The following is a 22,570-nucleotide window of genomic DNA, read 5'->3' on the forward strand; positions in this document are numbered from 1 at the left end:
TAAAAACATGACCCGCCCCGCTCCAATAACCCTCAGGGTCTTGAATAGTCGAATCCATACCCGTATCCACCGAATCAACGAATACCCGACCCATTAACCCGACCCTTTTATAATATTAAATTTTCGTAATTTTTATGTGTTCCACAAAGTAATATTTCTCAAAAGGATAAAATATCTACTTAAACAAGATGTATATTAATTAATACTCAAAGTCCAATATAATAAAAATCACATTTTACTTAGACATCGAGTTGTATATATATATATATATATATATATATATATATATATATATATATATATATATATATATATATATATATATATATATATATATAAAATGAGGCGGGTCATAAGTGGAGCGGATCGACCATGATCCATACCCGACCCATTTGCTAAAAGGGTAAACGGGTATGGATCGTAAACGGGTAAACGAATCAAAAATTAAAATCTAAAGCCGGTAAATTCTTACGGGTTTGGAGCGAATCATGGTCAAAACCCGCCCCATTGACAGGTCTACCTCCGGGTCCGTCCTCCATGGAACAGAGTGACTCCTTTGAAGTAAGCATACCTTGAGACACAAACAATTCGTAAGTTGATGACCGGGAGGTGTTCCTAGGCCAACGCTCCGATAAAGTCAAAGATGATTTTAGGGTAACGTATTGTAAATTATATCTAGTTAATGGCGAGATGATAGCGTACCTTGTGAAATGGTTTTAGTCGTTTATTTATAGCCAATATGCAAGGATAATGACCTCTTCCTCCACCGAGCAGGTCTGAGGTCTTGTCGCATTAATAGTTTGATACTCGAAGGTACATCGATGTGTACATTGTAGCCATCTAATTAAGAGCTATTCGTTGGAGGTCAAAAGATATGTCAAAAGTCAATCATAATATAATATTACTATGAGTTCCAATGCTCTTTGGTACTATTACGACATCATGTACTTTGGTCGTTATCTATGTGGATCGGCATATATGCATTGTTCGGCACATATATGGTTCGGTACTTATGTATGGCTCGGTACATGTACCCTATTAATACTCAAACAATTGTACCATTAAACGATATATCATTAAAAGTTTTATATATATAAACAAAACATAAGAATGCAATGCCAAAAGAAGGTGCAAAAAATCATCCAAATCTACGGTAGTTTGATGCCAATCAAAAGTTTATAGTTTCAGAAAAACTAATTAATTAATATACATATAAGTGATTTTTCTCTCTCAGTTGACTGCCACCCCAGCAGATAAGATACTGGGATGACTAATAGTCTCTTGACTGGCAGTGGTGGTAGACACTTGGGTCTTTGAAAGCTTCAACACCTGCACAGCTTCCTCCACCTTAGCAGCCAAAGACTCCGGCGACTCCAAAAGCAGAAGCAGTTCGGAATTGTCCATTTCCAACAGCATTCCGGTGATCTTTGCAGCAAGATCCGGCTGTAATATTTTAACCACCAACAACAAAAAAGAGTTGAGTTAACCATATCTAGATTTATATATATTACAAGTCAAATGTTTACCAGAGATTCTTATATATGTATACCTTGTGTTGGTTGACGAGGGGGTAGAGACGTTCCCCTAGCATCTGTTTTTGAATCTCTGGGGAAGCAGCGGCAAGCATACTGCTCAACATCTCTGCTCCCTCGCCAGAATTTGAAGGTGAAGAAGAAGATATTGTTATTCCTTTGTTCATGTCACGTGCACTACGTCCGTTTGGTGCATACTTCACCTGTCCTGTCCTCTGCATGCATATATAATTTGATAATTACCACAATTTGTTGAAGAAAAAACTAAATCATTATCACTATATATTATTATAAAGTAGCAAATGAAGTAGATGAAGACCTGTTGATTGCTAGGTGATTCCTTTGAAGTCTGATGATTAGGATTAGGCTGTTGCAAATGTGGCACATATGGAAGAGTATGACCACCCTGTGGCGGCGGCTGCTGCTGCTGCACATGTCCGTTCATCCTCCCTCTATTTTGTCTATGCGGTCTTACACTGTTAGAAATCTGAAAAAAAAAAAAATTTAATGCATCGAAGCATTATGCCTTTTACTATTGTTCCTTATCGTAAAGCATGTTGAGGAATACGCTTAGTGATCATCACCTAATGACAACAATTAGATAATTAAGGATGATCCATGTGAAAGAAACCCTAGAGAACTTACAAAAGTAGGGTATGGAGATGGCTGAAAAGTGGGTCTTGTTGGGGGTGCAAAAGCATTAGCCCTAAATCCTGGCCTGATTGCCATAGGTTGATACATGAGCCCTGGTTGTGGAGGTACTTGTGAAATGATACCAGAAGGAGCTGTATAGTAATAGGGAGAATAGCCACTAGGGATCATAGAAGATGGGCCCACAAGTCCAGCCATTCTTTGTGCATAATGAATCTGTAATTGTGCTTGTCTCTCTTCTTTCCTTTGAGCAATAGCTACATACAATGGCTTTCGATGGAACATGTATCCTGTAATAAAGCATCATTCAAGAAATATATCAATAAATAAAAGAAAGCAATGATCATTGAGCAATTGTCATTGGTAATTTAGGTAATTGATCACCATGTAAGGTATTCACAGCCTTGGTTGCTTCGTCTGGTGTAGAGAAGCAGACAAATCCAAATCCTTTGCTAAGTCCTTTGTCATCACACATTAATTTTGCAGATGTGATTGTGCCACACTGACTGAAGTGTTCTTGCAGCTCATTTTCTGTGACATCATCATCAATATTCTTCACATAAACATTTGAACCCTGAAATTAAAAAGTACTGATCAATTTCGGATGAAAAGGTTAGGGATTCAGAAGGCCATCTCTTATATATTCAACTCTACTTGATAGTTTGTCATATGAGTATTCATGACTATAAAGTTTTAACTTTTAACTTTTACAAATCATTTATTCTTTAAAAAATTTATTTAATCATATGTGTACATCTACATCACTTTAAAAAATCTTAGTAGTAATTAAATTACATCTTAAATTGACTAAAAATATGATAATTTAAATAGTATATATGATACCAAAATAAGAATTACTTTAAATTATTGGCAAAAAAATAATTTTAAAATTGGGTGTCTTGATTCGGCGAACCTTGCCAAATGGGTACGACTCCTTTTGGTTTTCTAGCATTAAAGCAATTCACAATCTATCACTTATTGATGGAAAAATATTTGCGAAAAAAATCAGTAAAAGGTGTTTGGCTTAGCAATTTTCAAGGTGATTTTATCCGAAAGCCTGTTGTGATGGTCCTTGATGGTTATATTCTTTTTTCAGTTGGAGTCATTGTGCGATTTCATGCCATTTGGACCTTTTTACCCCAGCTTGGTTGCTTCTGGTGTGTCGTTGTTCTGGGAATGGTTAGTTGTTGTTGTGTAGAATTTTAGTTAATGATATTGCTTGGAGATTCAAATTGATTGTGAAGGCGTGTTTCTCATGTTTTTTTTATAGCTTGGCTATTGTCTTCATTGATCTCAATTTGGTTTTTTGTGTCGGAGGCTTGTATTTGTTGTAGCTATCTCTTGAAAAAAAAAAAAAAAAAAAAAAAAAAACTGGTATTTTGACTATTTTGGCCCTGGCTGTATGTATTGGGTTTTTTTAGTCTTGGTTGTTGGCAAGGTGGGTTGTCGCTGTATGCCTGTATCAGTGTTGATTGTGGGAGTTCTTTTGTTCTTTTTGTGTGTTTTTTTTTTGTTTTCATCTTTCTTCTATACTTATGTATTGCTTGTCTCCCGACTGGCTTTTATTTCTAATTTATTGATTGTCGTTCAAAAACCCAAACTTCAAAAGTTAAACATGATGAAGTACACAAAAAGTATTTTTTTTCATAATTTTAAAAGTATATTTTACAAGTTTTTATAGGGTGTTATTATAAGTATCCTTTAGTCACATAAAATTCTAAATCATAAGGGTACACAAACACTGTTTCACTCATATGAGGTACAGGAAGCAGTTTGGGGGTATGTATAAAATTTATTTATAATGAATCAAAAACCATAAAATTTGATATATTTTTATATGTTTTCAATAAACACATTATCTAACAAATAGTTATTATAATTGAAATGAAAAAAAAAAAAAAAAAAAAAAAAAAAAGCATGCCCATTCATGCTCTGCCACATGTCCAGATATGTTTGTAAAAGTTGGTTTGCCATCCAACCTCTTGTTTAATCATTTAGGGCATGTTCAAAAAACTAGTTGGTGACCGGTAGAGTTTTGTTAAATACAATTTGATGCATCTTTTGGATTTGGAGCGTTCTATTTAAGCTAAACGCTAAAAGTATGGCGTGCCAAACGAAACTTTTTGTTCAAAACCAAATGTTTTGTTAAACCCTAGAAACTCTTAAACACTCACAAACAATCTGTATCAAACACGCCCTTAATCAGTTGTGAATTTTATTTATTTAATTTTTTTATTATTTTCTTCATGCAGTTGGTAGCTAAACACATTAATAAACATAGACTAATGTGACCTATAAATAATCTTGGTAAGACAAAACTTTACCGCATTTATATACTTTGAGGTTTTGTTTTATTTAGTCTCTGTTTGAAGAGAGCTTCTTTTATAGTTTATTTGTTTTATTTTATTTAAAACTTATTATCATTATAACTAATAATAGCTTATTTGTTTTGTTCCTGTTGAGAACTTAATATATATTGAGTGGTCAATGTACTTCTATGTTTATTATATTTAACCCCTTCATCTTTTAATATTACTTTATTTTTGAAATAAAATTTATAATTATTATATAATATTTTCAATCTTTAATTTTTTTTATAATTATGACGTATTAATTTTTTCCTATTTTACATTTAAAAAACAAAGACCATGTATACTTTTATTTTTACTTTCCTTTGTTAATGACATTCAATGTCTAGAAAATATGATGTTTGTTAAAAATGACTAAATAAATGTGGAAGATTTTATAGACCATTTTAAGAAGATAAAAAATTTATTAGATAAAATAAAGATAAAAAATACTGGAAGATGTAACCAGGTGATTTCATAATAGGTAAAAGTTAATAGAATGATGAGGTGCCAATAATTTTAAATGATAGTATAGATTAACTATTGAAGATGCTCTTATGTCAGACAAAAAAAATTGATGAACAGACTTTTAATATGAAGATGCTATTAACTGAAATCTAATTGATAAAGTCCATTTGATTAAATTGAGGTCTTATTTTCATGTTCAATTACATCCACTATGCATAAATTTTAAGGTAGGGGATGAACAAAATAAATGTTGGAACCAAACCGAACTAGAACCACATGTGAATCGGTTATGCAATTTTGTTCGATCCTTGGTTTCGTTTCTTACAGGTATGAGGTATGACTGCAAAGTATCGGGTATTACGAATATGGAATTGAAATACCTTCATAACTTTTTTAGCATTTTTTATGAGTTCTTTTTTCCAGCATTTAGTTAATTATCTTGTCTCCATTTTAGGCTCAAGAACCATCTTTTATAAAAAATTTGTATGAGATCGGAATGAAAACCCAAACCCACCACACACCAACACCACTAATTTAAAATCATACCTTAAAATAAATCAAATTAACAAATGATAGAGGAAGCATGTCGTTGTGGCCGCAGGTGTAGGGGAGAGGAAGAAATGGATTCCATGTTATTGCAGAGAGAGAGAGAGAGTAATCGTCACCTTCTATATGGCGTTGCCGAAGGCAAGAGAGATAGTTAACAATGATGGAAAAGATGTGGTCTCCTTTCGCCAGGCGGTAGTTCTATGGCAAATGGAGATGCCAAGAGGGGAAAGAAGAGTTAGGCGTTTGAGGTATCTATCAATGGGTTGGAAGGTTCTTTTCTCTGTTTTCAATAACTTATAAAAATGGTCCTTGGGTTACCAATAATGTCATAAACCACATGTGAAATTTTTGGAAACCATTGGAATGAACCATGTTACAAATTCAAAAGTTTGACTAAAACTGCATATAAGTATAAACCACAAGGAGCAATACTATAACTTAGAGCATCCACAATAGGGTTTTAATAGGTTTTAATAGGAGTTGAATGGATGATGATTATGATTGAACAGAGGTTGAAAGGAGTGTGGGTGATGACATGGAGGAGATTGGAAGAGTTGTATGATCATTAAGTAGTTGAATGAAATTAATCTTTTTCTTTTTCAATTAAATTTCAAACCAAATATATATGTAATCATATTTTCATATTATTTTATATTTTCATATTATTATTTTTATTAAAACAAAAATAAAACTAACCATATTTTGATATTATATTAGTTAGGTTTCGTGTTTTTTAATTAATATATTTTTAGGCATTAAATGTTTTACGTTTCATAAGTTTTAATTAATGTGTTTTTAAGCATTGTATTTTTTTAACTATTATATCTTTTATTTTTAAATATATAATTATGTTTAAAAATATAATGATGATGATATGGAATCCCATTAAACATTGTTGGGTTTAATGGAATGTTGATGTAAACAAGTAAAGTTAAATAAAAAATAAAATGATGATGTGGCTAGAGTTCAATGTAGTCTTAAATTAATTAAGAATGCCAAATGGTAAAGTGCCTTGGAGATGCTAACTCTCCCATTTATTCATATCAACATCATCCCTTTCTCTCCTTCATTTAACTCTTATTAATCATGCATTGGGATGCACTAACAACTAAAACAAATTTTTAACTATTCATACCTGATATTTTGCTATTTGTTCTTTCCTCGTGTCCTCAAACTGACGCCTCAAAATTTGTTCTCTTTCAGCTTTCTTTTGAGCCCTCGCAACATATAAAGCCTTTGAACCTGAACTCACAACAAATACCTCAGGCTAAAATAACGCTAGCAAGTTGCCTATAAAAAACAAACAAATACCCACAAACATAATCATATATACCAAGATTCAGCCCGTTCATATCTTCCACAGCCTTCTTAGCATCATCTGGATTATCAAAGTTCACAAAACCAAAGCCCCTTGAAACACCATTGTCATCTCTTGATATAACCAAGCTCACAATTTTTCCAAATTTTGAGAAAGTTTGATCAAGAATGTCTTCTGAAATATCTAAATCAAGATTCTTGATGTATAGATTTGTATACTTAGCATCAGGAGTAGGTAATATTCGATCACTTTTCTTCACGAACTTCCCTACATATCTATGACAAGTAATGGAAAATAAATAAATTAAATACTTTATTTTGATCAAGAACTAATACATTTTCAAATTCTAAATGTAATGCAAAGTATTGGTGTTGATTAACTAGAATTAGACATACATCTGTTTGCCTCCAATACTAGTGCCATTAAGTTTCTCAATAGCAACATTTGCACATTCCACGGAATCAAACTGAACAAATCCGTACCCTTTGCTCTTACCATCTTCATGTGTAACCACTTTACAAGACAATATATTACCAAATGATTTGAACATTTCTTGAAGTTGTACATTATCAACCGACTCATTTAAATTCTGCAAAACCAAATACAAGATTGATTAATTAAATTCAAAACACCAAACACATAATTAATTAACAATAATACTTTTCAAAATTACCTTGACAAACACGTTGCCAATGCCACTTCTTCTCACATCAGGATCACGGTGGGACCATGTTACCCTTATCATTTTTCCATACAACATGGTGTTGTTTTTAGACTCGATAGCATGCATTGCTGCTCAAGTTAAATGACATCAAAAATTCAAAATCAGTAAATGATACTAAGTGATCGAACTACTTTATAAGAAAAAAGGGTTAGAATTGCAAAAGATCATTTATAAAGGTTGTTCATATTCCTATATGTATAATCGAAGTCCTTAACGATATCCCAAACAATGCACTCCATGCAACCATAACAGTTTTGCATTCATGTTGATAATTAAGTCAATTACTTATATATATACTCGAGATATATGTAGAATGGTGTTAAAAAAACAACCAATAAAGATCGATCTTTGTATGTAAAAATAGGATAATCAACACACAAATCGAACGATCAGAAAATCACTCACTTTCTATTTAACGAAGGATTGTTTGTAGACAAATGAAATATATCATCAACTATTAATTAATCTCCCACAGATGATAGTATACACGCCTGAAATTCTCACGATTTTCTAGAGTTATGCATGCATGTTGCAATACACTTGTTTATAGAGGTCATAATCCAAACGTCGACCGACGACTTCATATTCATAAAAGGTACATAAAATATAGTTTGTAATTCTCTTCATAATATACGAAACGTTCTTTAGCATTCTAAAAGTTACAAAACGCACTCAAAATTTATCCAAATCGAAACGCAAACAAAGATCAATAAATTAAAAAAACTATCACTCGCCAACAAAAGATTTCTGAATTCAAAAATCAACAAAAACCGCTGTGAAAACAAATCAGGCAATTGAGATGATTAAAAACGTAAAAACTATAAACGATTTTGTTTTTGATCGATCGGATATATATGCAATATACATACCATCTTGAGGAGATAGAAAGTTAACGTATCCGTAACAGAGAGAGCGAGCGGTGGATGAGTCTTTACAAACGCGTACAGACGTGATGCTCTTATACTCGGAGAAGGCGTCGCTAAGTTGCACATTGTCGATCTGCGGATGCAAGTCCCCTACATACAACGACGCCGGTGGCGGTGTTGTCGTCGAAGGCGTAGGTGGTGGTGGTGTGGCCGCCATTGTTGAATCCCACTGGAGAATTGTAAATTTTCCGATGACAAGGTTAGAGAGAAAGAGAGAATGGGAGAGAAAAAGAAAGAAAGAGAGAGATGGGGGAAACCCAACTACCTAAGTGGCGTTTCGGTGATGGAATTAAATTTGGGGACTAAATATGGAGAGAGGAAAACTTATTTCCTTCAAATGAAGCGTTTTTTAGGGGATGTTTATTAATTAAATTTAATTTTAATAAATATAATATATTTTGTTTATAATTGTAATGGATTTTGCATGGGATTAGCTGGTTATCGTTTCTGAATTCCGATATGCGCTATATCCCCTCACTCTCGACTAAGCGGCGCGTGGTTAACACTTTGAGTAAATTATATATTACTTTGGTTTGCATGATATATGCATTGTTTTTGTATTTTTTATTTTTTTAAGGGATAATGACTTAAAAAGGTAACATAGTTTTATGTTGTATACAAATTAAGTAAAAAACATAAGTCACTAATTAAACGTGTATAAAAAAAACATAAATAACTAAATATATACAAAAATAAACATAAGTAACTAAATATATATACAACCTAAATTATGCTACCCTTTTAGTGGATTATTTAAATGAGAGGTGATATTTCAATGGTTTTGTTTTATTCACTTAAAAACAAAATGTTCGACTTTTATACCACGAATTTAATTACGAAAAAATCACGATAAGGATATAAAAATCAAAACACTTTGTTTTTAAATGGTCACACAACCACATTTTAGTTTAGTTTAATCAAATTATCTATATCATAAAACAACAAAAACAACTACTATACTTTAGATAGCATTAGAATAGACAAAAAAAAATTATGTAAATGGCATCATGTTACTCTTTTCTTACAAATTCATTTCATTCAAGAAAGATTAAAGATAAAATTTAAGCCTCTAAGTCGCCCAAATGAGCCAAAAAGTTGTCCCTAAGGAGCAAAATGGAGGCTAGCCGATCACCTGAATAAAAACCAGCCAACCCAATGGACATGTGAAACAAAAAAATAACGAGACTATTTCCCAACTACTAGGCTTCATGTCACCATAATAAAAAAGACCAAAATGACCCTACTAATATATGCACCAAAAGAGCTTCAAGACTTGTAAACCCTAACAAAATGCCCGCACTCCACTGTGCTGCATTCATGTACTCGTTCTTGTTGGACTTTATTGAGACATTTACATCAGCCGAACCTGAATAAGAAGACATACCAAATAAGTTTATAAATTAAAACAACATAAACGAAATTACTAAGCCTCAAGGGTAAAATAGTCGCTTCATAAAAAGGGACTATTATCATGCTTACAGTCGTAATCAGTCCATCCGATTCGATTCCTCGATAAATCATAAACAAAGATCTTATCTTTTAGAACAAGATCTGCATTATATCAATACATCATACGATATAAATTAAGGCCTCAAGGGTAAAATAGTAATTCCATTGCTATATGTTAACCGACCTCCAAGAACAGTTATCCCATTGCTCGATTTTTGAAAGGCAATGCATTGTGGAATACCACCATCCTGTAGAAAATCCATTCAACTATTATTAAAGTGTGCTACTTTATTATACCATCCTACTTTCATTTTTTCCCAATTACAAAGTTGTACTTTCACTTTTTCATATCAAGAGACTATACTCTAAAGAATCTACCCAATTATAGCCTTGTACTTTTCCTTTCTCCTTATTAGGACACAATATTTTGAAATTTTTACCAAATTATAGTAGTAGAAATTCGGTAGATTTTTCAAGGCTTAACATGAAATGAAAGTAGAATGTTATAATAAACAAATCAATGGAAGTACATTGCTATTTCTTTCATTTAACGCTATCTTATATTTAACCGAAATCATGAATTTTTTCCCAAATAAAAAAGGAAATATTGCAATTATTTTGTAACAAGAATATAAACTCACAATAGGGTCTCCTGGCACAAGGTAGTTTTCAGCTTTTAGAATCATGGATGCACTGCCTGCAAAGTTTAATGAAACCTTGGGAAATATCTCGGTTGTACTGTTTAAAAAAATAAAAATAATAATTACTTATATGTCTCAGATGGGAAGGTAGATTAACCATTTAAAAAAATAATAATAAATAAATGTTTGGAAACTACCTCGACGCCATTAAATAACATTGGCCTCCATTTAAAAGGACCGGAGTCGCTAATTCCGACACAATAACCGTAATCTGCAGTCAATAAGTTAGACAGGACAGAACAGTTGTACTGCGTTTGACATTGATAGGACAGAACAGAACAGATTGTACTGTGTTTAAACTTTGATGTGGTGTCAATGAGACAAAATCACAAAAATTGCTATTTTTTGTTCCACCCAAAAAGATGGGACTGGGATTCACTCACGATCTCTTGTATTTGCAAAAGACAAAAATGCCCTCCTCGTGTGCATTATAAAAAAATATGCGAGAAGAAATTTATAGTAATTTGAAAGAAAAACTAACCGCATCAACAAAAGGATCAAATGCTTGTGGGACAAGATATGTCAATGTTGTTCCCGTATCAACAATGGTTCCTTGATTGTCAGATGTCACAAAAACCGTAGGGTCAATAGCCAATAACTGCTCACCAACCACAATACTTTGAAGATCAAGATTATAATGAGGCCTGAAAAATAACAAAATTACGATATTACCCCTCTTGTGTTTTCTTCTTTTTGTTTCGCAACCATGGTATCTGTGACACTTTTGACCAACTAGTTTTATTTACAACTTTACATGGCCATTGAAAGATGAAAATGACTTAAATGCCCTTCATTTGACTCTACCCTCATGCAATTTGATGGTAATTAAGTAATTTAAGCAAATAATAATACGTACTGTGATGGGACAAGGGGACTATAAACCATGGTCGGAGCCAAAATCTCACCAAGAACAAGTTTGCCCCCACCAGCTCCATCTCCACGTAAGCAATGGGAGAATACTTTTGGTGTAATTCCTTGAGCAGATAATTGTGATACAACAGATAGATCGTGTTGCCCAAATCCAAAAATCCCATCCATTGCTTTATCTGATTTCGTTAAGCCACCAGATTGATACGTACTACACCTGTCACCAAAAAAAAAACGTAATTGTTAGAAAATTGATTGACATTTTCATATGGGTATTGATATGTATAAGCATAGAATGTATAAAAATTGAATCTTGCAAAAAAGCGCACCCAAATGTAATAGAAGCTGATGAATTGGTAATGGTGGAAGGGTCGACGACTGTGTCAAAATATAAAAAATCTGTAACGTAATGACCAGATGTCCCGCTATCGTCTGCATAATGAAACTGGTAACCACATTGATCGGTTTGATCTGAACATGATGTATCGGCAGTTTTGAAATTGGAAGAACATATGGAGTCTGAACATGAAACCAGAGAAGCAGTTGAAGAGGTTGTAGAATCGAAGAAATTGAGGGGAATCTGAAATCGGAAACAAGGTGAATTAGCATTTAATAAGTGTTGTGATGAAATTCAACGATTTTTAGAAGAGCTAGAAATGGAAACGTACACCAAATCCACTCAATTCCGGACAATCAATGCAAGAACTGCAGGTAACCCATAAGATGTCACTTCCGGTATCAATCTGTACATTGAATTCTCTTGGTGGAGACCCTAATTTCACTTTTGTGAAGTACAACCTGCAAAATGAAAGAATTTATGATATGGGCATATCGAAAGGGGTGACCTTACAGTATGCTATTTAATGCAAGACCAGTGAAATTTGCCCAAAAATGGTGAAATTTTGGAAATCAAACTTCGTGGGAATAATTTGGTACAGAGAATGAGAAACAAACAAACGAACACATCATACGGATTGACCCAAGAACAAAGAACGACAAAGTTTCATAGAATAAATAATTGAATAGAGATTAAAATCACAAAAAAGTACAGTAAACACAGACAGAGAGGGGAAATCTAGGGTCAAAATGTGCTGAATTCAAGTCTAGAAGGAGGGATTACGAACGCATAAAACACTGACAAACATAAAAGTGAAATGTTTTAAGCCGCTTTAGTTGTATTTTTGAAAAGGAAAAGTTGATATGAAATTATGATAACCGGAAGAATTTCCTTTTTGGGATTTGATTAAATTACCCGCCGTAGTAAGGATCAGAGGTACCGGAGACGGTGAAGTCGACAACGCCGCCGGCGAAGCCTTGCAGGATTCGGGCGTGTCTGACACGGTCACGTGCCTTGAGGATTTCCAGCTCAACCGTCTTGTTCGCCGGAAAAGCCCTCACCAAAGTTAGAACCGTCGTCGAATAGTCACCACCGCCACCATACGCCACCGAAGCAACCGTACCCGCCACCAACAAGACGATCAATAGCACAACGCCAGTTTTCACCGGCATTTTTATAATGAATTAACCCCAAATGCTTCCTTTTTGCAAATTTCTTATGCAACGATAACCATATAGATCAGTATATTTAGAAATTTTATGGGCGTTTACTTGAATCGAATTAGAACAGCGTTTGCTTACAGCATTCCTGGAGAGAGAGAGAGAGAGAGAGAGAGAGAGAGAGAGACCGGAATGTGTAATACTTGCAGAAGTCTTGCGGAAGTCGTCTATATTTTAGTCGTGTGTCGGATGAGTGTCTTTTCTCATGTTGTATTTTATTTTTTTAAACATTTGTTAAATATTTAAATTATCAATATTTTTTCAAATTACGTTACCTTTGATGATTAATATATTGAGGGAACCAATATTCCTTTGATCCAAAGTTTATTTAGTCCCTTGTAGTATGGCTCAATCTTATCTCATCAAGCCATGTATGATGTAACAAAAGTAGTCCAAGTAAACACACTCAACCACTTTTTATGGTTTTCCCAATAGATTGAATAAGACTATCATCCATTGCTCATCAACTCCTTGGCCCATATCAACTTGACGGCTTTTTGCCAATAATTGCCTCTAACTATCATCGTTATTGCGAGGTGCGATAGTTTATGAATTATGCCTTGATCATCAAGAGTTGTATCTTGTTTTGTTTTACTTTTGTCTTCAAGAAAAACTTGAAACACCCTCGCTACGTTAGTTTAAAAAATGAATTATAAAATCATTTTATTTTTAAAAGGTTTTAAATCCAAAGTCTAAAATAAAGTTTTTTTTGTTTGAAAAGCAAGGTAATTGTCGATCACAAAGTTCAAATATAACCGAACAATATGTGGCCTTTAAAATGTAATTGTTATCTTATAAGCAATTCCTAATCTTTAATCTTAGTACAAGTTAAAATACTGAGAAATTAAGAAATGTAACAAATATAAATGTTTTTTTAAGAAAATAATCATTTTTTTCTCAGTTTTTGAAAAATAATCACTTTGTCTAGAATATCTAATTTCGGATTATTGTTTATATTCCAAAGGTTTTTTTTCAATTATTTTTTCAACAAATTTCTCCATTTGTATCCGAAATGTTTATTTTGAAGTCTTAAATATCACCGTTTTTCAATTAAATGACTGATTTTATGCACTAATATCGTATTTCGAATTATTCCATAATTATTCATCGGATTTCGAACTTGTTCTTTAAATTCCAGAGTTTTTTTTATCGAAATCCGAAATATCAATCTGGAATCCAAAACGTCAGTTCGACATGTACCTTTTTTGTCAGAAAAATTGTTTTTGTTGGTCCATAATGCTTATTTTGGACCAAATAGTTATTTTTGCTATTTTTTATATTTTTCTTTGAATGCATATTAAAATGCGGTCATATTGCATAATTTCCTATAATCTATACAATGGAGGTATATAACTTAGACTAGTGGGTGTAGGCAACTAATTAAGGTGTGTTATCACACCTAAGAGGGGCGGGTGTGGACAACGCCCGTATGGCGTTATCCGATGTGGCAGCGCCATAACGGGGGAACACCCCCCCTCCCGTTATTAGATGTTATGTTATCTCGCGCGATGGTGGTAACGTATCTTAATGCGTAAAAAATCGACCGTTTGCAAATTCAAACCGTTTAAAAACGGTAACTTTAATAAAAAAAATTACTAATTACATTTTCATTTATATATATACCTCATTCTTTTTACTACACATATTTCTCTATATCTATCTATATTTTCTATATCACTCAAAACACAAACACAAAAATCAACCAACTATGGATGAATTTGATCTGGCCCATCCGTACAATGATGATAACCACGAAGACGATTTGTTCGTGAGTATGATGTACCGGTATTACACAGACAGCCTACTACAGCCAGATCCAGCTCCACTACTCACGCGACGTGCGGCGTTAAATAGAGATCGTGAGGAAGGGCATCGGCGGCTAGTTAACGATTACTTTGCGGAAAATTGTGTCTACCAGCCAAGCGATTTCAAAAGAAGATTTCGTTTGCGAAAAAATGTCTTTGAAAGGATAGTCAACGCTATGGAAGCAAGGTATCGTTTGATTCAACTTTTATAATTTACAAAATGTCACTTTTAGATAAATAAATACAATTTTTACATGTTTAATATTTAATTAGGTATGAATTTTTCCAAATGAGATATGATGCTAGAGGCAAACGAGGCTTCACAGGGTTGCAAAAATGTGTTGCTGCAATTAAACTTATGGCAATGGGGGAGTCGCCCGATTCTGTTGACGATTATATGAGAATGTCTGAGAGGACCGCACGAGAAAGTTTGTATTTATTGGCAAGAGGTGTTGTCGAAACCTTCGGTGACCAATACTTGCGCAAACCTTCGTTGCATGATATGCAACAACTATATGCGACGCATGAAGAAAGACATGGTTTTCCGGGTATGCTTGGGAGCATTGACTGCACACACTGAAAATGGAGAAATTGCCCCGTGGCGTGGAAATGCCAGTATTCGAGCGGTCATCATAGAGCGCCTTCGTTGGTATTAGAGGCTGTTGCTTCACAAGATTTATGGATTTGGCATGCTTTTTTCGGGGTTGCGGGTTCTAACAACGACGTCAACATTCTCAATCAATCACCAATATTTGACGATCTTTTGTCAGGAAAAGCACCGGATGCTCCTTTCACAGTGAATGTAAATGAATATAAGTTTGGGTATTACCTTACATACGGAATATATCCACAATATTCCACGTTTGTGAAGGCGTTTCGACACCCAATAGATCCAAGGGACAAATATTTCAAGAGACGACAAGAAGGAGCACGTAAGGACGTTGAACGTGCTTTTGGGGTTTTGAAATCAAAATGGCACATAGTTGAACATGCGGCGAGACCTTATGAGTTAGATACTCTACGATATATCATGTATGCATGTATCATAATGCATAACATGGTTGTCGAAGATAAAGGACGCAATATTGCAACGTATTCGCCTACGGAGCCAAGATATGTGCAATTTCAACCGGGGACATCGAAATATTTACATAGAGTGGTTGATATTCAAGATCAGCGAAAACACAAGCAACTCCGTGAAGACTTGGCGGATTACATTTATGTTGGTCACGAAGATGAAGATGAATAGTTTTAGGCCAAAAAATGTAGGTTTTATCATCTTTTTTTTTTCTGGCTTTTTAGGTTTTTAAATGTTTTTGTGTTTTGTTGTAATTTTTTTAATGTTGTTTTTAATTTAAGTTTTATTAAAATTTTATTTTTACTTTTCAAATATAAATAAATAAAAAAAAAACAAATTCGAAATATAGAAAAAAAACATAAAAAAAAATAAAATAGAAAATAGAAAATAATTGGTGTTATCACATGTTATTAGATGTTGCTCATTTCCACCTTGGGTGTTATAACACCAAATTGTGAGTAGGATGATGAGTTGGACAATTTGGCTGTGATAACATGTAATAACATGTTGCCCACACCTAGTAGTCTAAAAGGTATCACATCATATGTCATGTCAAAATGGTGTTATAACACCAAATGGAGGAAATAGACAACTTGTTATAACATTTTTAACTTTTTATGTCATCATTTCTTTTTTTCTTTTTTTTTCGGTTTTTTTTCTTTTTCTCTTTTTTATTTATTTTTTATTGTTTTTTTCAATATATTTTTTTAATCACATTGGATTAATAAAAAAAACAAAACAAAACATGCAATTTAATTAACTCCTAGATTAGCCATAGCATTAAAATTAAAAAAGACATTCAAAAAAAAATAAGCAATTGTCCTAAAAACTAAAAACCGATCAACTAGTCATCTAAATATTGTCTTTCGATTTTCTCCTTCATCTTCCGGAGCATTAGCGCTTCTTGTGGTCACATATTTGCTTCGCTAGCCTGGAGAATTGTTAAATCATTCGCTATTTGATCTTTTTCCTCTTACTTACGAAGAAACTCCAAGTGTTCACGTTGCACATCAACCTTTTGTTGGGCGATCAAACTGTGTTGGTCGAACTTTGTTTTCATATATGCTAACTCTTGTGTCCTTCTATCAATTTCGTCTGCATGACATTGAGCACGTTTCGCTTTGTCGCGTCAGATCGGTCGGCGTGGGGGGATATTTTCGATGTCGTCGGGGATACCATTTGTGTCTGCGTTGAGCTCGACGTTCGTTCGTGCGTCGGAAACGTCAAACGAACTAGAATTGCGAGATCTCTTTGAATGTGCCTCTCCTGATGTTAGCGTCTTATTCCATTTTGGATCTAGCCTAACAATCTCCCATATTTTTTCAAACTCGAAAGAGTGCCCCATTTCCACTTGATATTGTTCCCTCGCGGCTTTGTAAACATCAAAATCATTCACACCACTTTGCTTTTATGATTCTAGTCTCATGAAAATCTCATTAAACTTGGTGCACCGGCGACTGATCGAAGTCCACTTGCTGCTAAGCATATCGATATTGCGATATGGATGTTTCTTCATAACCGTGTGGAATTTGTCGAGCACAACTTCCTAAAACTCAACTCTTCGCATATCATTTCCTACGGTTGAATTCTTTGAAGTCCCGTACCATGTCACCGCCAAAGCAAACTCCTCATCTGGTGTCCACGATAGTGGAGGTTCTTCTTTCGTATCCACGACTGCCTTCCCTTTCCTTCTCCCTTTTCCTTTCACTATCCCTTTCCGACTGCCTCCCCGCTTGTGTTTCAGGAACAGTTTCTGGTGGTGGTTGTGTGGTTGTTTGTTGCATGGAAGTGAAGGCACTGAAAAGGTTTTGTTGAAGATTTGGGTTTTGTTGCATGTAAGGGGATGTTAAAATTGCATTGGGGTGAATTTGAGTTGAGCAGGTTCATATAACTTCCGTATTGTGTGAAACCCATCAGGATGGATGTGTTTGTGTTTGGAGGCGGGGTGTTCGGGTTTTGCTCCATATTTGGTTGAAAGGAAAAGTGTTTTTTTTAGTTGAAAATCAAATGAAGATAAGAAAAGATTCTGTGGTTAAAGTTTTATGTTTGTATGTGTATTTATATGTAAAAAAAAGTTAATTTTTTTTTTTTACAAATTAGCCGTTCTCCAACAGTCAAAAAATCGACCGTTAACCGCGTTATGATACGTTATGGGGACAACGAAGGGTAACATGGAGGCTCATAACGGACGAAAACGAAATGGGTGACGGTGTTTCGCCGTTACCATGGCATTGAGGGGTGTCCACATCAGAAAAACGGATGTGGCGTTGCCCGCACCATTTAGTCTAAGAATACATAGCAATCTTGGACCAGAAATTTAGTCAAACATATAAAACCAGTCTTTATATTTTTAATACATTATTAAGAAAGGCAAATATCTTAGGCCATGGCCTACCTTGGTACTCACTAAGAAAAAAATTATAAAAGTAATTAATTAATTATGAAAAAACAAAAAATAAGTTGTATTTATGGATTAGTAGGAAGACCGATATATATATAAGGAATGTAAATCTTCTTTAATAAATGAATGTTTTTTTTTCCATTTGTCACACTCTCATTCAATTTGTCAAATGTCATTTTATGGTTATTTTGAATTAATTTTTTTTCCACATGTCATTTTATGATAGTATGACAAGTGGCAAAAAACATTCATTTATTAGAGATGATTTGTTTAAATTTAAAAGATAAAAAACATTTTCATTATAATAAATCATTATTTTTCTTATTTTCTTATAAATTAAAAATTCTCAAATATTTTGACATTTATATTTAATATTTTTTTTTAAATTAACTCATGTAATACATGAGCCTCACAACTAGTATATAACTAACAAGAAACGAGGGAATTATCATAATATCAAAACTAATTTTAAGAGAATTAGGATTTTAAGATATGAAACAAATACCGATGGGTTTTGATAAGCTAAAAACAATTTTTTTCTTAATTACGGAAATTAGGCACGATTTTAAAATAACTATTATTTGAAGATCATTTTAAAACAAACCATCAATGATGCAATTATATGGGTTAGAAATATTATAAAAATCATAAGATATTTAGATGATATTTAGATGACAACCTTTGTGAACTATGATCTCACTTTGGCAATTTAGGAATTGATGAAGATGGCAAAATGTGATGTGTCCAACTTATAAAGCATTATCTCTCATATATACAAGTTTGATCTAGTGAAATCCAAGGGGTCCAAAAACTTTTACATGACTTATTAAATGATATCATAAAATTTAATAGCTAGTTTTAACTATCTTGAAATATTATTTTCATAAAATAATAATTATTTGTAACACCTTATTTTCCGTTTAATTATTTAATAAGGGAATATAGTTATAAATACAATCAAATAATTAAGAAATGTGTAATTGAGGGATTTGTAATCATTTTTCCGAAAGAATGATTGAAATTATTAACTTTAAAACCTTATGATGCAAAGATTTTGTTTTATGGGGACTAAAACTATAATTATGGCAAACTTGGGGCTAAACTGGAAATTTGGAAATTACAACCATGTGATCGACGGGTTAGAGGCTTGAATTGGACCTCTCTTGTGGCCCTTTTTCAAATAATTATTCCAAATATTTTGTGAAACATCATAGAAAATTTTTCATTTTTAATCATTAGGTCCATACAAATAATCAGAGTCAGTTGTATTTTACAAATCATAGTAAAACATTAATAATCAATGCGGAAAATATCATCAGGGGATCTTGTGCGGTCAAGACGGACCCTTTCCGTTGGAACTGGAAGTACCTGAAAATGTTAAACCACAAATCGTAAGCACAAAACTTAATGAGTTCCCCAAGATACCACATATCATACATACATTGCCATGGGCCATCCCCATGGTCTTGCATACAAGTGTCATGGGCTACTCGCCATGGTCTTTTCCCTAAAATGTCATGAGTTGCCCTTATTGTCTTATCATTCAGGTGTCATGGGCTACCCCCATGGTCTTTCCTTAAAATGTCATGGGATGCCCCCATGGTTTAACATCCAAGTGTCATGGGTTACCTCCATGGTCTTTCATACAAATACCACGGGCTATCCTCAGGGTCTTCCATGCAAGTATCATAAAGACAAATAGCATCCTACATAACACAATCCATTAGTGTAACACCCAGTCATCAGGTATTTTCCTTTTAGACTCAAAGTATAAATTTGTTGCAAAAATGGTCCTTAAGCCATGCGTAGCTAGGGCGTACGCATGGAGTAGTTCATTAAAAGAGCGTGGATGCATATGAGTATGCATGGCGTACTCATAGGATACGCAGGGCGTATTAGGCTGATGAGAAAACCCTAATTTTGAGGGGTTGAGCCATATTTAAGCAGCCTTAACTCTCATAATCCCTTCCACCTTCAGACTTCATCCTCCCAAAACGACCCCTTGCAAAATCTAGTGTTCATTTGTGAGTTTTTGAGCCATTTGTGTATTTTGTGTCCATCCTCGAAGGAAGAAGATCTTTGGAGTGCATTTGGAAAGCTTCAAGCATTGTAGATTTGGAATTTTCACCTCTCAAGCAACCTCTAGAAGATATCCAACGACTGCGTCTTTCTGTGAGGTCTCTGGTGCTCGGCTTTGACCTTCCTGCAGGTCAAGAACATCTTGACAGACCAGGCTACATCCCACTTCATGCAGGGCCACCAGTAATCAGGACGAAGATCTCTATACATCTTCGTCGCCCCGGGATGGATGGAAAATCTGGAATTGTGCGCCTCCTCCATCAGGATTTGGCGCACATCGCCCGCGTACGGAACCCACACTATGCGATGGAGTGTCAACAGCCCGCGGCTATCATAGTCGAAGGAGGAAATTTGACCCATGATATGCTCACTCTTCCGGTGCTCCTCCTTCATAGCCTCCTGTTGGGCCTCCCAGATTTGCTCCAAAAGCGGAGTCACTACTATCATCCTTAGGTAGATGTCTCTGATCGGGGCTGCGAATGCCTTGCAGCTAAGTGCATCGGCCACAACATTGACCTTCCCCGGGTGGTAGAGGATCTCACAATCGTAATCCTTCACCACGTCCAACCACCGTCGTTGTCTCATATTCAGATTTGGCTGGTCCATCAGGTACCTCAAACTCTTGTGATCCGTGTAAATGGTACAACGGACCACATAGAGGTAGTTCTGCCAAATCTTGAGGGCTAAAACAACCGCCCCCAACTCCAGGTCGTGCGTCAGGTAGTTCGCCTCGTGAGGCTTCAACTGCCTCGAGGCGTAAGCGATGACGTGCCTTCTCCGCATCAACATTGCGCCCAAGCCCGAGATAGAGGCATCACATTACATTACGAAATCCTCAACACCCTATGTCAGGGCTAAGATCGGCGCCTCGCACAACCTTTGCCTCAAAGTATCGAGCGTTGCCTGCTGCTCAGGCCCCCAGCGAAAGACAACGGCCTTCTTCTTCAGTCGGGTTAGGGGTACCGCAATCTTGGAGAAATCCTGAATGAACCTCCGATAATAGCCAGCTAAACCGAGGAAGCTCTAAATCTCAGATGGATACTTCGGAACTTCCCATCTTATCACGACCTCCACCTTGGCCAGGTCGACCAGAATATTGTTCTGGTTGACAAGGTACCCCAGAAACTGCACCTCGCTCAACCAGAACTTGCACTTGGAGAACTTGGCGTACAAGCTCTCCCTCCTCAATGTGTCCAACACCTCTCGGAAGTGCTCCTCGTGATGCTCCTACATCTTGGAGTAAACAAATATGTCATCAATAAAGACTATCACAGAACGGTCCAGCATCAGTCTGCATACGCGGTTCATGAGGTCCATGAACACGATAGGTGCATTGGTAAGCCCAAAGGGTATCACCACGAACTCGTAATGACCATAACGAGTCCGGAAAGCAGTCTTCTGTACATCCTCATCTCTGAATCTCATCTGGTTATAGCGTGAACGCAAATCGATCTTGGAAAACCAAGATGCCCCCTGAAGTTGGTCGAAGATATCGTCAATCATCAGGAGTGGGTAACAGTTCTTCACCGTTACCTTAGTCTATACACATCTGATGTGCCCCGTCATTCTTCTTCATAAACAGAATCGGGAATCCCCAAGGCGAACTGCTCGGCCTGATAAATCCTTTGTCCAACAGCTCCTACAGATGTGTGGCCAACTCATGTATCTCAGGAGGAGCCAACCGATATGGTGCCTTGGCTATCGGAGCCGCACCCGGAACTAGGTCAATTATGAACTCCACCTGCCTCTCCGGAGGTATCCTGGGCAACTCCTCCGGGAACACATCCGGATACTCCCGCACAACTGGCACATCATTCACAGTCGCCTTACCCCCTTCCCGGGTATCCATAACATAGGCGACATAACCTGCACAACCATGTTGAAGGTAGCGCCTAGCTCTTGCTACTGAACATAAATTCGGGCCATGCTGCGGCCTTTCACCATGAATCACCAACTCTCCCCCACTTGGGGTCCTGACACGAACCAACTGTTGCTCATAGTCGATCACCGCCCCATTAGGGCTCAACAAATCCATGCCTATGATGAACTTGTTCTCACGTAAAGGAATGGGAACCAAATCCACGAGGTAACGCTCGTCATACATCCTCAGGTGTAAC

General features: G+C 35.3%; 3 protein-coding genes across 3 annotated transcripts; 1 reads left to right on the forward strand and 2 right to left on the reverse strand.

Moving 5' to 3' along the window:
* Window positions 1-1,142: 1,142 nt before the first annotated feature.
* On the reverse strand, window positions 1,143-8,772 carry PAB7 (poly(A) binding protein 7). The gene is made up of 10 exons (XM_079042761.1): window positions 8,460-8,772; window positions 7,540-7,658; window positions 7,262-7,455; window positions 6,882-7,141; window positions 6,684-6,790; window positions 2,568-2,757; window positions 2,178-2,473; window positions 1,852-2,019; window positions 1,550-1,747; window positions 1,143-1,443 (listed from the first exon to the last, which is right to left on the reverse strand). The coding sequence occupies exons 1-10, from the start codon at window positions 8,671-8,673 to the stop codon at window positions 1,231-1,233; spliced, it is 1,959 nt and encodes a 652-aa protein (XP_078898887.1). The 5' UTR covers window positions 8,674-8,772; the 3' UTR covers window positions 1,143-1,230.
* Window positions 8,773-9,493: 721 nt separating this feature from the next.
* LOC145151792 (aspartic proteinase 36-like) lies at window positions 9,494-13,241 on the reverse strand. Its single transcript, XM_079075369.1, has 10 exons — window positions 12,786-13,241; window positions 12,202-12,331; window positions 11,863-12,113; window positions 11,523-11,750; window positions 11,148-11,310; window positions 10,804-10,877; window positions 10,607-10,703; window positions 10,150-10,213; window positions 9,996-10,067; window positions 9,494-9,882 (listed from the first exon to the last, which is right to left on the reverse strand). Exons 1-10 carry the CDS (start codon window positions 13,040-13,042, stop codon window positions 9,728-9,730), a joined length of 1,491 nt encoding a protein of 496 aa, XP_078931495.1. The 5' UTR covers window positions 13,043-13,241; the 3' UTR covers window positions 9,494-9,727.
* A 1,557-nt stretch (window positions 13,242-14,798) lies between these two features.
* Window positions 14,799-16,144, forward strand: LOC145117353 (uncharacterized). Its single transcript, XM_079053649.1, has 3 exons — window positions 14,799-15,082; window positions 15,169-15,443; window positions 15,666-16,144. Exons 1-3 carry the CDS (start codon window positions 14,799-14,801, stop codon window positions 16,142-16,144), a joined length of 1,038 nt encoding a protein of 345 aa, XP_078909775.1.
* The last annotated feature ends 6,426 nt before the right edge of the window (window positions 16,145-22,570 follow it).

Source organism: Lactuca virosa, chromosome 1 (genome assembly GCF_052849685.1).
Source record: "Lactuca virosa cultivar CGN04683 chromosome 1, Lactuca_virosa_CGN04683_v6, whole genome shotgun sequence".
NCBI lineage: Eukaryota > Viridiplantae > Streptophyta > Magnoliopsida > Asterales > Asteraceae > Lactuca > Lactuca virosa.

Excerpts from the sequence above, each read along its gene's own strand:
- LOC145151792 (XM_079075369.1), bottom strand. The coding sequence starts at position 13,042 with ATGCCGGTGAAAACTGGCGTTGTGCTATTGATCGTCTTGTTGGTGGCG. Across the intron at positions 12,114-12,201 it reads CGGAATTGAGTGGATTTGGT|ATTCCCCTCAATTTCTTCGA; the intron begins GTACGTTTCCAT and ends TTCCGATTTCAG. Across the intron at positions 11,751-11,862 it reads TCAGCTTCTATTACATTTGG|GTGTAGTACGTATCAATCTG; the intron begins GTGCGCTTTTTT and ends TTTTGGTGACAG.
- PAB7 (XM_079042761.1), bottom strand. The coding sequence starts at position 8,673 with ATGGCGGCCACACCACCACCACCTACGCCTTCGACGACAACACCGCCA. Across the intron at positions 6,791-6,881 it reads TATGAACGGGCTGAATCTTG|GTTCAAAGGCTTTATATGTT; the intron begins GTATATATGATT and ends TTGTGAGTTCAG. Across the intron at positions 1,444-1,549 it reads CCCTCGTCAACCAACACAAG|CCGGATCTTGCTGCAAAGAT; the intron begins GTATACATATAT and ends AAAATATTACAG.
- LOC145117353 (XM_079053649.1), top strand. The coding sequence starts at position 14,799 with ATGGATGAATTTGATCTGGCCCATCCGTACAATGATGATAACCACGAA. Across the intron at positions 15,083-15,168 it reads GTCAACGCTATGGAAGCAAG|GTATGAATTTTTCCAAATGA; the intron begins GTATCGTTTGAT and ends ATATTTAATTAG. Across the intron at positions 15,444-15,665 it reads AGAAAGACATGGTTTTCCGG|GAAAAGCACCGGATGCTCCT; the intron begins GTATGCTTGGGA and ends ATCTTTTGTCAG.